At 44.5% G+C, this 17937-nt stretch overlaps 1 protein-coding gene across 1 annotated transcript; it reads right to left on the reverse strand.

Moving 5' to 3' along the window:
- Positions 1-1180: 1180 nt before the first annotated feature.
- WEE2 (WEE1 homolog 2) lies at positions 1181-14279 on the reverse strand. The gene is made up of 11 exons (XM_026868131.1): positions 13935-14279; positions 10653-10852; positions 9725-9773; positions 7026-7198; positions 6256-6377; positions 4854-5000; positions 3979-4080; positions 3584-3669; positions 2516-2686; positions 2288-2430; positions 1181-1378 (listed from the first exon to the last, which is right to left on the reverse strand). Exons 1-11 carry the CDS (start codon positions 14265-14267, stop codon positions 1222-1224), a joined length of 1683 nt encoding a protein of 560 aa, XP_026723932.1. The 5' UTR covers positions 14268-14279; the 3' UTR covers positions 1181-1221.
- Positions 14280-17937: the final 3658 nt, after the last annotated feature.

Below are 17937 nucleotides of genomic sequence, written 5' to 3' on the forward strand. Positions count from 1 at the left end.
CGGCAGCGGGCAGCGACGGCCCGGGCCCCCCGCGGGCCATGGAGAGCTCGAAGGGGAGGGAGGCCCGAAGGGAAAAGAAAAAGTCACTTCGTCGTAGGTAAAAGGATTAAAATCTTTATTTGCACGTTTCGCTTCTAACAGTTTAAAAGCCAGCACTGTCCCACACTTGAAAACAAACTTCAGTAAAACCTGAAAATAACCGAGTTACCACCTTCACACTCTCCCTCATAACAGTGTCAACGTTCGTGTCCAACTACCACAGCTAGATATGCAGCCAGCAAGGACCCAGAAACTTAAGAGTAAGCAGGGGGCTGAGATTTAATAACACTCTACATAGGCGACTCCAAAAAAAAAATGACAAGGCCTAAAACACCTGGTATGATTTCTCTCATCTTTGCTGAAAGGCTGCAGTTTGCAGGCAGGCCTTGCACCATGTGTAAGATAGTGGCAGGGAAATGGGTACACAGACCCACCTGCCAGCACACAACAGTCATTTCCCCCCACTTCAAGCAAAGAGTCCTTGCCGATCAACACAAAACAAGTCAGGTATCAGGAACTAGTATGCAAAAGCTTAACCACATCAGTTACATGATATTGTGCCTGCTGCTGAAAGTTAAGGGAAGGAAAGCTTTCCTTCAACTTCCACAAGTAAGGACCCTTAACTCAAGGTGTTCCCTTTTACTCTTTGTCTCCCTCAGTGACATGCTGCTTCAGCTGCAGCCCACGTCCACCAAGACTCCTACATAACTAGTTTGTCTCCTGATGTGTAGATAAGATCTGTCTATCATAATCTATTTCCCCACTTCAGGAAGACCCAGCTGTAGGTGCTGTCTCCATGTACAGCCACAATCTCTGATCTGAAGATACACAGGTGGCTAGTGTTATGACCACAAAAACATCATCAGTCATAGGGCTCAACTAAACAATGAGGGAAGTGAGTAGAAAAAATGCCATCCTTTCCCTTGCATGGCAAAGCTAGTCTAAGTCTAGAATGAGACCAGTTACACAAATAAAGCAGGTAAAAGACTAGGACAATCGTCTTAAATCCCATGATCTCACACTTGTATGCTAGTCATTATTCCCTCAGCCAACATATCATCATAACTGATAAAAGAACCAAAAACCATGACAGGGAGAGCTAATATGGGGCATTGGTCTGTGCAGACCCCCTGCTTTCACAGGGCCATTCAGCCACTGGAGCATTTTAGACAACACAGAAGTTCAGTAACCCAAAGTAAAGCTAAATGAGCGACAGCTCTTCCCTCCCACCAGGTGCTTGTTTCTCTGCTTAGAAGAGGTTTCAGACTCTTGCAACTTGGCACTTCCTAAGAGCTGGTCCTTCATGAGGGTCTGGGCAAGGCGGGCTGCTTTAAGTTCCCTGCAGGGGGGAGATGGAAGGAAGAGGAGAGGAGAGGAAGAAAACCACATCATGCATGAATCCCCATCATTTACAGAAGAAAACTATGAACAGTCTTGCACAAGAGGGTTACTGCATACTCCAGCATTGCTGCTGAGTGGTGACTTCTGACCCTAGAGAGTGACATGAAGATTACTGTAGGTTTCTTTAGAGTTTCTACTTCAGAACAGATCAGCTTCAATGGTTTACCAAAGAAAACTACATCAGGTCAGCCATAAACACCTAGACTGGCACCAGTACAGTATGAGGCATCCCTAGCTCAGTTTTTCCCCGATTGTTTCAGATATTTGTGTTGGTAGAACTTAGATCAGTGCCATGCATTGTAGCACACAAAGGCAAATGTTTCTTTGCCATTGCCTTTTTTCCTTGATGCTTGCTGCACTCCCAAGAGCATATATGCTCTCCTGTCTACATGGAAAACTTATTCCCCAGCTGACTATTGCACTAAGAGGGCTGGTGGGGCAGTTCCTAGATTGCAGCACCTCAAAATGTTACTGCTCACAGCAGTGAGAGGGAGGCAAGGGAAAAGAGGATGTAGGCCACCACCTGCTATTTCTCTTCTTTCAAGTGCTAGACCACTATCTCAGTGCAGTAACAATTCCTCATCTGCCCACTGGCTGCATATTGTATCAGTATTTTCCATCACCAGTGGTAATAGTAAGCATGCAAGTTCACTGCTATAATTTAGCCACCTCAAATTCGGAAGTGAACCACAGCTGCAGCCCCACCATGTTTCCAGCTCCAGGAGCAGGAGCGAACTGGGTATTTCTGCATGTTAGGTCTCCCAACACTACCACCCTACATTCAAGCCTGGTGACCAGCACTTGCTGCACCCATGTCTTCTCCCCTTCATGCCCTAGCCAGCCCTACCTTTCCAGCATGGCAGTCTTGCACTTCTCCACATTTAGCTGCTTCTGAAGCTGCACAGCTTTTCCACGTGAAGGACAGAGGACTGGATGTTTAGTAAGAGCTGTGGCAGAAGGTCTTTCCACTGGGTCAGGATGAATCATGAGCTAGAAGTCAAAGGAGTTCAGAATTTAACACTGTCACGTGCCAACTGGAAAAACCTCCTCCATCCTGTCAAGAATACTTCCTCACCTTGAGGAGTTCAAGAAAGCAATGAGGAAGCTTCTGGGGGATCGGTGGGATATTGCCTTTGCGGATGTGGTGCCACATGGCCCCATTGTGAGGCAGTGGTGCTGTGCCAGCTGCTAAAGCTACTGTGAGTGCGAGGGCAAAGATGTCTGCCTTTGGCAAATAGCAGTATTGCTGCAGAGAGAAGATAAACAGTTATAGAAAGGGAATGTCTTGCTATACTAGCAAACGTGGACTGGGATACCAGCTCAAAAACAAGCAAACAAGTCTATGTATGACACTGTCTTCACCATCCCAGTTAGCTCTTTTCTCCTCTTTAGGATAAAAACATTAATAGCAGGTAGTATTGGTAACTAAAAGCACATAGGCTTTCACCCAGTCATAAGGAGCTTGCAGCCACATTAGGATCACTGCAGCAAATCCAGAGAATGGCCTAACAAATATGTGCCTTCAGCCTCCATCACAAGGCAGTAAACTAGCCATGCCCAACTCAAACTAAAGACTGCATGTGATATACTGACCTAACAGTTCCTGAATCCACTTGCAGCACAAAAAGGCACTGTCACTTAAATAGCCAAGTTGATAAACACATCCAAGATGGTTGTTACGTACTTTACTCCCTTTCTGTTCACTGCCTAGAGTGGCAAATCGGCAGTCAGCTTAAGTGTGTTGTGCCTCTCACCTTGACACACTACCTGATCAGTGCTTGTTGTATAAGGCATTTCTCCGGGTGCATATGTTCCTTGGTAATCACATCCAGCAGTTTAACCTCAGCTGGGCTGGTAAATGAAATGTCTCCAGACTGATAAAGGTTTTGTCCTATTCATTCCTTGCAGGTAGAATAGTTGAAATAATCTAATGATAAAGCTACTTACAAAGTATGTTCAATACTTACATGACAAAACCCATGCCTACACTGTTCTTAATAAAGTGTTAATTCTGCTAATTTCACAGCTGCACCAGACACGAAGAGGAGATAAGGAATATCCCAGACTAACAATGTCAATACATTTGATCTCTCTCCACTTGCTCACCACCCTGTTCTCCCCACCACCCCACCAGCAGCTGTACCTCTTGCAAAATCTCATTGGCCAAAAACCTCCTGTCTCCTTCCTCCACCTGGGGGTTTGTTATTGATGTCACATGGCCAAGGTCACCTGAGACAAAGAACAAGCAACTAATGGAGCAAATTGCTACAGACCTCCTCCATCAATAAAAGCCTGCATTTTATAGGCACCAACAGCAATCAGGAAATACCAGTAAGAGAGCAAGTTTGCTCCTACTCAGGAATCTGGGCTTGGATACAAGCATTTGAGTTTTCTAGGACTTGTCATCTTAGAGGAATTACTTCAGTACTATGCCATCAGTTTTGTATGCATGTCTTTTCAGCCAGCAGGACAGAGCAATATCAAGCAGTAATGAGCAGCCCTAATGTTACACTAGTTGTAAAGTGGGCTAAAACTTACCAATCTTATACACCACACCAGAAGAGGTTTCATCTTCACTGTCACTCTCTTCCTGTTCAGCAGGGCTTGCAACTGCCAGCTTGTGACAGATGAAGATATTACCTGCAAGATAGTGAGGTTTAGCAATAGTGTGGTGTCAGTAGCCAGACTGCAGCAGCCTGACAACTTTGTGGAAATCCCACCTGTCAACCTGGCTAAGCTTTGCAGTCAGAGAAATTCTGCACATGCTCCCCACCTATTAATGTCTGCTTTCTGCCCAGCTTACATATTCAGCAGTAGAGCTGACAGAAGACAGTTGCATCTTGTGCATATAATATCCCAGTGTAATCAACTTTTCTGCCCCTCCCTCTGCCCCCAAGCTACAATTATGATTTCAGTAAGAAAGAGGAGCTCTGCTATTAAGAGCATAACTATGTGACTGGGGGGGGGGGGCCCTGGGGGTGCCCATCCTCAGCTGCAGAGAGGAAAGCTTGTTACTATTTTTTGCAGGAACTTAATCCCTTAGGGTAGGTACAATAAATACTTCTCACTCCAGCTCTCGCATACAAAGATCAAGTGTTGTGCAACAAGACAAATAAGGAAGTCTCTGTCTTCATTAGCCGCCCTACTTGTTCGCCCAGTATGGAAGTGATTCCCATGAGACAGGATTATGATGAGCACAAGACAGAAGTAAAATGCTGACAGCTATCTGGGAAGGCTCAGTTTTAGAGCAGCAGGAGTAGCGAGATTAAAAAAAAACCCCAACACTCAGAAGATATTCACCTTTTAGGGCAAGATCCTCTTTCCTTTGAAGCACTGCAATAGGTCTAGTCAGAAGAACCTATTACATACAGGTCCTACCTGTGGACAACAAAGGAGGGGAGAGCTATACTTACTAGGTTTGATATCCAGATGCACAAGGCCAGAGTTGTGGATGTATTTTAGCCCCATGGAGACTTGTAACAGTATTTCTTTCAGCTCTGCTTCTGAGAAATACTGGCCAAGCTTTGCATTTTCCATCAGCGCATCCTGGAGACTCCCACCTAGGTGAAAACAGTCAGTCTGAGACCTGACAGATTTTATGGAGCAGCATGTTCAAAATAGCTTAATAGAAACTATTGCCCAGATCATTTGCAGGCTTGCTAGTGACAAACCCTGTCTGGACCAGCTATATATACTTTAGCAATTAAACCTGGACATCATCATTTGGCTTCAGCCTTTCCATTGCCTTGGAGCACTCTGCCTTTCTTGCCAAGGACCAAGCAACTGTAGTTCTACCTACAGCACCAGAAAGCCTGACCTAGTAGTGATGCTGCTGCTACCACAAGTGAACAGTGGAAAAATTAATTGCTTTTTGCCATGCGTACAGGCAGAAAGCAGGTATATGAATGGTGGAACAAGGAAATTAAGCTCCCACTAGCAGATTTTTGGTTGAAGAATGTAACATTTGACACAGAAACAAAGTCTTGTGGGTCTCCATTAAGGCACTCTAGCTATTTTGGGACTAGCAAATACCATGGCCTCTCTCCCCATCAGACCGCTTTTTACCACTTCTTTAGTTGCAGATGTTAATCCACTAGAACACAATAAATGCATCAATGCTGCAGCAATGATCACTATATTTCATGGTTACCTCCACCAGATTTCAAGTCATTACCCCAAACAGCTATCACCACTCATCATTGAGACTGGAGGAGCAGTTCAAAGAGGAGAGCTACATATTTACCTTCAGCTCCTCTGAGAGCCAGAGGTATCTTTTCCAATGTCTCCCAAACAGTGTTATGGCCAAGGGCAAACTTCAGTAAGAGTGTACCACCCTGCCTGCAGCACCCCATTTACAGTTTACCTCATTATTTAGTCTCTGCAGCTGTTGAGCCCTTCCTTCTAGCCAAGATGAAAGATGCCCTCATCTCAACCAGAGGTAGCCACTCTTCAAATCATTGTTCCCCTTCATTAAGAATGACATGGCACTTAACTGCTCTCAAGTCACTCATCAGGTTTTATCTGCGCAGTACCAAATGCAGCTTTAAGTATCAGCATGGGGAATACTTTTCCAGGCCAGCAAACATAGAGGAATAGTTATAAAATCCCACAAATTAGAGGATATTCACTACTTAAGACACTGGCACTGTTCAGAGCTTTGTCTAAATATTATAAGCCCTTAACGGATTCTCCATGGAACTGCAGCCCCAGTGCAGTTTGCTCAGTTGTAAGACAAAACATCCCACATCTTAGTACAAAAGAAGGTAACTGCACCCATCCTAAAATCTCAGCCTTCAACAACATCACAGCTCTTACCATTGCAGTGTTCATTTTGGATAATCATGTGATCGTCCTCTGCCCACGCCGAGTAGTAGCGCACAACATGGGGGTGATGTCCAAGGACAGCATGAGCATAAACCTCACGCAGTGCCAGCTGCCTAGAGAAGCATGCACAGAAAAAGCAGTGGTGACAGAGTGCCAGGGTCCTGCCTGGGACCATGAGAGGAGCCCTGGTGTGCAGCCTGGCTTGAGAACAGGGAAGCAGAAGTGTTTAGGACTTTCTCTTGGGTTTTGGCAAGACAGACTGGTTCTCACAGCTGCTAAAGCAAAACTTGCCCTTACTCAAATGTAACAGCTGAGCAGCTGTCAAAAAATAATCACTGAGCAAGTCTTTTGTTAAAGAGGCAAAGGCAGCTTCAAAGACTTTGCTTTAGTATGTGGGACAACACTAGCTGGTCAATACAGATGTCAACAGCACTGGCCATACAGCAGGGCAGGAACATACCACAAATTAACTATGACAGCTGTTAAAGAGACTGGATGCATGGACCCAAGGAGTTCAGGTAAGCTGTCATCTCACTTTGCAATACATGTGGCTTCTTCCCTTTCTCAGACATTTATATTCAATAGGCCTAAAGTGGCAACTTCCCCCACTCTCCCAACTGTTATTTGGGAGTGCAACAGCAGCCAGTTTTTGCTCATGCCACCCCTCAGATACCTTTAGATCCACACTTCCTCCTTCCCCATCACACCTCTTAAGAACATGCCCATCATTTCAATTGGCAGTTTCTAGCTAGCACACTCACTCATCCGAGGATCCTGCCAGAGGCCTTTTGGAGCGTTTGATGGCATAAACACATCCATCAAGGCGTTTGATGCACTTGTAGACAGAGCCAAATTCCCCCACACCAATTTCTTCTAGTTCCAGGAACTCCTTCTTGTAGCGGGAAACCATATTGCTCTCTTTCAGAGGATATCTCTACAAGGTCACAAAAACAGCAAAGACAAGTATGAGTTGAAAGACTCTGATAACAACATCTGTCATGTTTTTAGAGCCATGTAGCACTTGCTCTCACAGAGCACCCACATTGCTCCCTCTCCCATTCTGGATGTTCATCCGGGCATGTGCGCAGGGGTGCTGCCAGTTCTTCTTGAAATCTTATTTCTCACTTAAGCATGCTGTGTTTTTTCTGACAATGTAACAAAGGCCATCTTGGTCTGGTTTGGCCAAGGGGTTATTTTGTTTGTTGTGTTTTGTGGTTTGGTTGGGTTTTTTTGGTGTTTTGTTTGGGTTTTTTTAAGTCATGACTTGTTAGCTGTAGAGAGAGAAATTGTAACTAAGGAGGATTGTAGTCTAGTTGGCTGTATGTGCCTAAGCCTCCTTAGGTTACTACCATCACATCTCTTGGCAGCTCTGCCCAGTTCCTGGACCCATGGCTGATGGAGTCAGGGATGAACAGTAGGAAACAACAAAATACTTCTCTTTTGCCCAGCTACTGCAGATACAAAAAGACCTGTTAGAAGCCTTGCTAAGTGTAAGTCCAGTACCTCTGAATTAGACTCATACACTGAACTTGTATTTAAATAAAAACTACTACCTATTTTGAGCTCAGGAGAGAAGCTTGATGTTTGGCTTAATGTGACCCCAGCTATATAAGAGCTGCTTTACTCTGGCAGTGAAGGTTGCCTGCAGCAAGGGCATTCTGCATCAGTTCAGGCTCTCATCAGGTTTGAAGCACCAGCTGTTGACTAATGGCAGATTAGCAGGTCTCAGCATATCTGCTTGTATTCCCAGCGATTTCTCACTGGGAGCCACTTTTCCACAAAGGGCTGAAAGCCTGCAGAACAGCTGGAATATAATTATTGCTACAGTAATAGTCACTAGGGAAAGAGGAGCTGCTGGTACTGCTTGTAGAGTGATGCCTACTGGCAGGAGAAGATACATAAAGGAAGAAGCAGTAGAGCATAAAGCAAACAACAAAAGAGTGAACTAAGTGATTTTCCTTTGCCCTCCCTACATCCCTTACAGGGACAGTGGCTCATACTGCACAGTGGTTTCTACAGAAACCACTGCTGTAATTACTGTAGTATATGGTATCTGACCTTCAAGGGTGGGGGTAATGGTCCTCTCTGCCAGTAAGATGCGGCCCATATGAAACAGCAGCCCTTCACAACAGTTTCTATTTCATAAGGCAGCTGTATTTTACAGTATCTTAAAAAGCTCAGGGAAAAGATACCTCCTAGTACACAATTTTACATCTTTATTACATAATCTATTCAGCAGCTGAGCACAATAATATTTTGTTAAATCACAAGTAATTTGAGGCTTTCTTCTAAGGAAAAGAATAACTGTGGTAGCCCCTGATCTTACCTGGTAGCAGATTGATTCTACAGCTGTAGTTTTCCATGGAGATGAGTTTTTCTGCAATACCAGTCTCCTCGGCTAGAGGGTACTATTATTCTTCCAGTAAGCCTAATTATTTCACCATTACAATGAACAATTCTACCTACTTGCACAAGACAAGAAAATTCCTTCAAGGGGATGCTCAGGAAAATTGCAATTTTTACCGCATCTGAACGCAGATATTTAATTTGGGCTTGGCTTACTTTCCAGAAAGCAGCTGGATGAGTAGCTTCCCCCTAGATAAAACTGGGAAGAAGGCAGCTATGGAACACAGGTTCCCACACCAGCTACCCACCTCTGCCAGCACAGCTGAGGGTACACGAGACCTTGCACCCTGCCCTGTGCAACCAGACCAACATACCCCACCGCTGAGGTTTGCCAGCAAAAAAGCACAGACATCAGCAACAGCAGGAGAAGGTGGTTTGGGGCTGTAAGAGTGTTTGCTGTCCTGTAGTTATGTAAGCTACGGTGGGGCCTTCCCGTGGGCCCCAAGGCACTCAGACATCCCCCAGCTGGGCATTTTCTTACTGAAGGAGAGTACAGAATTTGCTACCTTGCTTCAGAAGGTTGCCGTTGTGACTACTGCAACTGAAACTCTGCCTTCGGTACTTATCCGCATCAGAGCTGTTCAGCTCAGTCTGATTTTGCAGCACAGGTCCATATATTATTTGCAATATAGAAGCCACGTTTCATTCATACCCAAAGATGCTCAGTACACTGATTCATAGGAACAGCAATACACCTGCTTTTTCAAACCACAAAGGTTCAGTCACTACTCATGCTAACTCAATAATATAGTAATACAGTTTTCCCTGAGGAACCCAAATTATATTTCCTAGAAAGACCTCCTGACCAGAGTCAATGAGTTTTAGGATTACTTTTCAAAGTTTCAGATCTTTAGTAAAAGATAGGAATCATTTATGAATTTGTTGTCAAGCAAATTTTAGCATAAAACATTCAGTTTAGAACTACTCTGTCATAGGTATTCATGCTCTGTCATCATACCATGATTTATACTCCAATAGCAGAATAAACTTCTTCAGGCACCAAATCTTTACAAGCATCTTACTCTCTTTCTATGGGAAATACACAAACACTCACATTTGTAGGTAGCTCCTGTTTTATCTGGCTTCTCAGTGGAGGGTTCCTCCTATAACAGAAGTTTAGGAAAGTCTGGATGTATCATTTCAGAGAAGCAATCCAACTGAGATTTGAAATGAAAACATTTTTCAAAAGAATCTCCAAACCTTGCTTCAGTTTAATTAAAGACTTATTTTGTAGAGTGTTAATACACAATGAGTTTCTAGTTGAGGCCTTAAAGACTGTAGTCCCAGGCTAGGACATCTTTGTTTCCATCTAGAAAGCCTCCACATACCAACCTCAGTACTGCCCACAGGGCAGAGTGGCACAGTTCAGGGTCATTGTTGTCCTGCCCACTTTATGACTGGTGAAGCTACATGGGAGATGATCTTGCACAACAGGCTGCTAGCAAAGGAGAGCACCACCCCACTGTGCTATCAAGGAGGATAACTCACCTGAGCATCTGTTACAGCTGGGGCTATGACAGAAGCTGAACATCCTTGTAGTGTACAGGTATGACTAAATTTGTGTCTTGGTTAACCCACACCAGATCGGAAACTTTTACATGTCAGCAGTAGCCTGCACCCATCTTAAGCTGTGTTACATTCAAACATGCACATCATTTCTTCCGACTTGTGGGTATGTGCATAACTGAATCAAGCTCCACCCTACCCATGGTTGAAAAAGAAAGACAAATTCTGTCCTACAGCCATAGCATTGATGCTAGGTGTTGATCCCCCACTTACCTTTTTGAACAAAGGAAAAGATTGATTTTTTTATATTTCTATTACCTTCAGGCATCTGCTAATACTTGCTCTGCACCAATGAATACTATGAAAGTGAACGATTCACTATTAACAAATAAGTAATGATGGAGACATTTAGTACCTTGACTTATCTCCTTCAAACAGTCTCTTTCCAATCAGTTATTTAAGAGTAGTTCACTTACAGCTCGTCTCTGGTCTTCCGCTTGCCATTAGGAAGAAAGAGCATTTGTCGATAAGACTCTGGTGTAAAGGGATTAATGTTGACAAGAGAAGCTTGGGTAGAGTCATCCAAGTCAGCACCAGGAGTAAGTCTCAGATGTCGGAAGCTTTTGGGTGGGACCTTTGTCCCAGATGAAGGAAAAGCTGTCTTTGATAACAGGCTCTGTATTGAGGGGAAAAAAAAAAAAAAAAGTGGCAGATAAGCCAGCAAAATGTTTTTGTTGCTTCTATGTCAGAATAAAATCTCTGCTCTCCTGAAAATCAAGGAAAATTCAACTCTCTTCCTCAGGATAGCTGAATCATTAAAACACATCATCACTAATTTAGTCCTAAGTTTTCTCCTCCGTCCACAAAGTATTACCTTCTTCACTAAGCCCTTTCAAACTATTCCCTGCTCACTGTGGTGAGGCCTGCAGAGCCATTTTGGCAAGCACAGTCCTCAGAAGCCAGCTTCTCATCTTTTCCAATTAGAGACACAGAAATTGCATCATATGTTCTATTAACATGGAAGCATGGAGTGTTGCATCAGTTTGGTCAGGACAGGTTTGTCAGGAGACAAGATAGAACATCACACAAGGACCCTTCCGGTTCCCCAGTAATAAACAGCTTTAGTATAGGGGAAGATGGTAGAAACATCTTTATATGGCTACTGGCAAAGTGACCAGAAAACAATTGTCAAGAATTAAAAACAAAAGTTTCAGAAATTTTAAGTTTGGAAGGAACCTCTGGATTCTCTGTCATTTAGCTTCCTACAGAAGACAGGGTTTCACCTGCTAGTCCAAAACCTTGGGCTGAGTAAAGCATAACTTCAGAGGAGCACCCAGTCTCAACTTGAAGACAGAAAAATCTACTTACTGTCTGTGATTTGACCCCTTCAGTAACTATGAGCTTTTTCAAATATGTTTGGTTTTCACTTGTTTCAGCTTCAAGAAAGTGGTGTAAGGTCTAAAAGGGTTTTTAACGTATCTCTTCTTGTTAAAAGCCTTTCAAGAACCCAGAACTGTCCCTGTCATGAAGATCAAGATACTTCTATATCTTTTTGATCCAACAGTGATCTCACTCTTGTGAGTGGAAATGTGGCTCTAGGTTCAGATCTAGGGTTCCTCCCTTTTTTCACTGAAAGCTTTTGATGATAAAAAACCCCTAGAGCTGCATGTATCCTGCATCCACCTAATTGATGCTGCACTCATGGATATAGCTACTTCTGGGACATCCCTTTATTTCTATACCATACTTGGAAGTTCAGCTACTAGTTTACTATGATTCTGAAAGGTGCTTTTTTGATCATTTTCTCAAGCTCTGGTCTACATCTCCTTGCTCTTGGATGGAAAAATTCTGCACATGGATCTATTAAAAGCAGTACATGTCCAAGCCCAGTTTATCCAGCAGCCTAGAAGCTCTGTAGAAGTGTGGCTATGTTTTAGTCTAGCCACAAGTCAAGAAAGGGATATAAAATACCACTGCAGCCTGCTGTTGTATGCATTCAATTCCCATCTGCTCTACTAGGGCTCTATTTCATAATCAAGCAGACTTGTCTCCCGTAACATCATCTGAGAATAGCTGCTGCCATACAGTGTACAGCAGCTACCATAACTAGCTCTAGCAATCTGTTCCACGATTGGGTAAGTCTACACAATACAATCATCTGCCTCCTCTGCTGCGCATCCTAGCTGGGGCTCCAGTGCTCATCTGTCTGCAGTTAGATGTGGCCTTTCTCTCACCTTCAAATGTTCCAAGATCAATGCTCCCAGACTTCTTTATAAGCAGATCTAGGCCTTTTAGAGCCCACCTTTTACAGCATGCTTGGAAACCAAGATCTTTCTCGCCTAATACAGCAAATGAAAATAAATTGTTTATTTAGTGCAATTGCTGCTCATGGGCTACAAGGTGACAAGCCACAGGCAGCATGTCTTGAGGCATTCAGCCAACATGTTATCTACACAAGATCACAGGGTAAAAGCACCCTGCACTAGGAGTGGCCCATCTGCTCTGAAAGAGATTCTAGACATCTCACCCATTTTCAGATTAGATTCAGGGACATTTCTTAGTAAGGGTCATTGCCAGAAAATCTTTGAGTGATGCCATTTAGAGCTGCTTTGCCCTAGAGAGGAGCAGGCCATTCCTCAGTAAATATGGTCATATGTGGCCATAGGATCATCTTTCTCTCCATGTAATCAGGCTTCTGGAGTGGGACAGAAGTCAAATCCTAGCTCAGAATTATTAAAAGGACTGATCTTCTGTGTACCACTTAAGCAAAGGAGTAGGAATATTGAGAGAGGACTGAAAGAGCAACATCTCATTGCAAGGCTTGAATGATGGAAGCCAGAATATACACACAGAAGTTATCTAGGAACAGAGAAGCTGGCACCAAGTCTCCACTTATGGTTATAAACACAAAAAGCAGTTGTATTATATTCTATACAAGAAATTTCACAGAAACTAGAGGATGGGATCATTCTCCTAAGAAACTAGCTCAGTAGATAAATTACATTTTAGGACAGTGATGTAGAGGAAGACAGGCTAATCTTCCTCCACATGCACACATTGATTTGCTAACCTGAGAACAAAGTCCCGCTTTCCCCAAGTTCACTGAGCATCAAGTTTCACACAAAAAGAGAATCAGCATCACTGGACAACAGTCTGGTTGGAGGCAATCCAGACTTGCCAGACAAAGCATACCCTGGCCACAATGCCATTTCCAACTTTCTCTTTCAAGAGAAAACTCTCTTGCATTCAAAAGTGTGATGAACAGAGCAGTCAGGGCAGCTGCCCGTCTCCAAGCTCCGCCTAGAATGACAAGCTCCTTGAAGAGAGATGCATTTATTCCTCTGGGAGCCCAGTGCATGCTTCCTACAGTGATGCTGTAGATGTCCACTCACTCCCCCTGAGCAGGGTGTGAGGGGCCCATATGCAGTCAAGGCACATGGTTGCTTGGGTTTTGGGGTGGGTTTCTTTAAGTCAGACTAATTCAATGCCAACTAATTGGTTTTAACAGCTGCTTGAAAAGAGTCAAGACTCTTGTTCCCACACACAGGTTTCTCTTCACACCCACAGAATAATTCTTCCATATAGCAAAGGAGCTCATGGTCCAGGTTTCTAAGGGAAGAGTAAAGGCTAAAAACAGTAACATTGAAAAAATGCATTCCACAGGGCTAGCAACAGATTCCCTTGTCACTCACTCAGTGATGTTCCAGCAACAGCACAGACCTTGCCTACTCAGACACAAAGGAGATACATGCCATTACCTTCGGAGTGTGGGGGGTGTCACACAGCTGCAGCTTTTGCCAGGTGATGTGCAGTGGTGTCTCCACATTACCCCAGCTCTTACTCACAGCTGGGGAAGACTGCAGGGTAGGACTCATCCAGGCTTTTGTCTTGTCCAGAAAGATCTCACCAAGTTTTCTTTGTGGGCTTGCTGACAGAGGACTGCTCCCTTGCCACTTCTGGAACTCACAGCTCCTGGGGGGGCTCAAGCTTAGGGCATCCTCCTCATTTACACTTCTATCTTCACTCTCTTCACCACAACTGGAAAAATCCAGTCGCTGAATGAATTCATCACTGTTGTCCCAGTCATCCATTTCACCATATGAAACAGAGAGGTATGGCTGATACTGACCTGCTTTGTTAGAGGAGGAAGGGCAGAGGGAGAGGAAGATAGCATTATTTACACAGGTAGATTAGCCATCCCATTCCTTACCAAAGACATTAGTTCTAATCACTGCATGTACTACCCCACCCTGATCCCACATACGTAAAAGCCTCAATCACTCATAGATGTCATTTGATGGCATTGGTTGAGGAAGAGTATCCCAGAATTAAACACAAATCCATTCAGTTCACATAAAAACAACAGATTCTGCTTTTCACCTTGTTGGTGCAAGTCAGATAGAACTCAGAAGCTGTATCTGTAACCCAGTAAGCCTCCAAGGCAACTTCCCCACCTTCCCCATCTACTACTTTCATCACACATAGAAAGAAAGCAATTAAATACTGAAGAACAACACAGACCAGCCCTCCCTTCATTCTCTTCTACCTTAAATTTCTCAGCCAGAGAAAAAGAACCCACACTATGTACAGCTGTAAAAGCAGAGGACACCCCAAGCAGTTACCAGATACCCTACAGACAACCTTTCTCCTGCCCTGGCACATTTATAACCACCTCACACACCTGCACCATTGCTAATGGAAAACATCTGGAGCTCAGCAGCACCTGTGTGCAGTTGCCTGTGCCTAGGAAAGCTGGTGGCTGAGGGATTTTGCTGTGGATGTGCTGTGCCTGTAACCAGCTCTATCTCTGAGTCATCTCCTTGCTTCTGCACGCTCTTCCCTCCTCCAGCTTCCCAGGGCCTATGGGAAGGTGATGGTTGCTGACAGCCAGCCTGCTCCATGTTAATCCCATCAGAGATGCAATCTTCGTGGGCTTTATTTTATAAGTGATGAGTTTTGTCATGATGAGGCCATCCACTTCCTTCTTTTAAGTCTGAATTTCACTTTCTGCATTTAGATGTTAGCTTGGACAGGCACTGCAGCCTGCATGGAGAGATTAGTAGCCTAATTTATAATGTGCTAGACTTTGAGAAAGAGTTAGGGACTGTACACAGGTCTTTGTATGGGTTCCCATCTTGAAGTTTGAAGGGAGAGTAGAGAAGCTGGAGGGAGAAGCTGGCTGCATTGGTGATGGCAGCCCTGCAGGTGACGTCACTCTGCCGCTCTCTGGGAATGGGTCAATGTCTTCTCTTTTTGTGCCTCTCTCTAGAAAACAGGGATCTTTCTGTGCCTTTGTGAGACTGCGTTTCAAAGAGGGACCAGCATGAGCTTTAACGAACTGGGAACGAGGTTACGGCAGCCTTTTTTCTTAGCATTGAGGAGAGCTGCTGGAAAGACATGCAGAAATTAAAAGTGGCTGTAACCCAGAGGAGATGAGGGTTTGTAAAAAACCAACATGTGCACACATCGAGGGGAATTCCCACCAGAAAATAAAGGGAAATGTCAATCTGAGGTCACTCAGCTCTGCTAACATGATCTTTGAATGAAAAGTAGGGCTGTACTGGTCTCTGAAGTTTTCTGTTAAGACTGTGACAGGCCACCAAAGCTGTATTAGGAGGCCATGCCAGGAACTCAGGATTGGTTTTACTGCTGAATCTGGCCCAGAGGTTGTAGTGTTTCTTTCAGGCACAGAGCTTGTTGCTGCCGTGCAGGCTCCCTTCTGCAACACAAGTGCTGCGTCTCCCTGCACCTTACCTTGAGCAAGGTCCAAAAGCCCGGCAGTGCCGACGCTGGCTGCTTTTTGTTATGAAAAGCTGTCTCTGAAGTATCTGGCCAGCTGAGAGTCTATGACAGGGCCACTTCAGTACTGCTGTGATCTGACTCTATTAATCAGATGTTTGTTACTTGGAGCTTTGGATAGAAAAATTTTATTTTAAATCTTAAGAAATAATGATTTTAGTCCCCATAACTACAGCTTGTTCAGACCACAGTTTTTAAGCCCATCTGAAACTTTTTTTTTTTTTCCTTTTTTACTCATGGTTTATAGGTAGTATCCATCTTTCTAAGGAGGAATGTGATAAATACAGGAGAAGAGTTGGGCTTGCTCTTTAAAGAAGGCCCAATTTGTTCATCTTGAATGTTCTAACTAAAAGCCACCATGTTTTCATTTCATATTTTTTCTGGTGGAGGACTGTTCAAAGATCTGACGACACTTTCCTTAGCCCTTGGTTGGAGGGAAAATGTGTTCATTTTCTTCTGAAGGAGATTTTTTTCCTCCTAAAAGGGTTAGATTCTCTCCTGGCCTAGGTCTTTACAATTTTGGTGAAATAATGAAGTAGAAAATGTGGCCTTTGGTTTTTGCAGGTATCCAACAAAGGGTGTGCCCTCAGCAGGCCCGGACTGTTGGCCAAAGCAGTGTAAATAGCTCTGGTGCCACAAGGTCTCTTGTCCCATGAGGGCTTTTTCACCAAAAGCCGAGAGCCTGGAGGGTGATGACATTTCATGTATCTCAGAGCCAGCACTGGCAGCCTTTGCTCCCCATCACTGGCTGCTCTCCCTGCTGCGTCCCTTCCCTCATGCATGGGCAATGCCGGTGCGACCACACAGCAAAGTGGACCAGGAACAGCTCTGCGCCGCAAATAGCCCACATGGGTCAACAAGGAATTTTTATTTCGGATTTATTTCCCCTGCCTAGGTTGCTGGGGAACAGATTGACATTCGTGCCAGCACCACTGTGGGGATGAAGGAGAGAAACAAGATGTCACTTTAGCATCACCAATACAAAAAAAAAAATCAAAATGAAGCGTGGCACTGTCTATATAGTTAAAGTGAAGCAAGTGGCCATGTATTTGCAGAATCTGGATTTTCTTTATACAGTTAGAAAATACTGTGCAGGGGTTGTTGGTTTTTTCTTTACCAGTCACCTTCCATGAAAAACTCCATCTGCTAAACACCACCTACTGCAGTTTATAGCTCTGCAAAGTAAACTTGTGCATGGGCTTTGTGAAACAAAATGCCCACTCGATGTTGGAGCTGTCTGAAATGAAGCTCACAGCAAATGGACGTTAATGTTACCAAAAAAAAAAAGAAAGAAAAAAAAGCAAAACCCACTGTTGAGGAAATTGGGCGATGAGTTGCTTAATGGTGTATTGAACACTCAGAGCTGCTCAACAGAACAAAAGTTAGACAATTAAGGCTTTTATGACAATATCTTCCCTTTAATTGTGGCCTGCTTAATTGGGTAATCCAATTAATCAGAAAGTCCTAGGGAAGCAAGTTAAACTTAATGACGCTTAATGACATTGGTGGTAGGGTAATGAGGACGGTAATTACACAGAAGTTGGCTGCCTGTGGATGCCTTGGTCGTGCTTGTGCCTCCATCTCTCAGTCTCAAGCTGATTCTGTTCCTCTGAAAACTGTTTCACGTCCCCTGTAGCAGGCACATAAGTACGTGTGTATACATGTATACGCACACCGGTATATACTGGACCTGCATCACTGCCTCCTTCGGATTTGTGGCTCGCAGCTTGCGCCGCAGCCATGTGGGCTGCGGGAGAGCGCCCCGTGCCCGGCCCCGAGGCGGCTCTGCTCAAGTCCCGTGGCTCACCCGGCAGGACGCGGCGGCAGGGCTGCCCCTCAGCGATCCCGCCGGGGGGCAGGAGGCGGCAGCCAGCTCTGCCATGGGGCGGGGGACACGCACGGGGGGCAGGTGCCCTGTCTTAGGGAGCCCCTGGTCCGCCGGCGCTGGGGGGCGCAGCACCC

The sequence above is a fragment of the Athene cunicularia genome (genome assembly GCF_003259725.1).
Source record: "Athene cunicularia isolate RWA chromosome 1 unlocalized genomic scaffold, athCun1 chr1_part2, whole genome shotgun sequence".
NCBI lineage: Eukaryota > Metazoa > Chordata > Aves > Strigiformes > Strigidae > Athene > Athene cunicularia.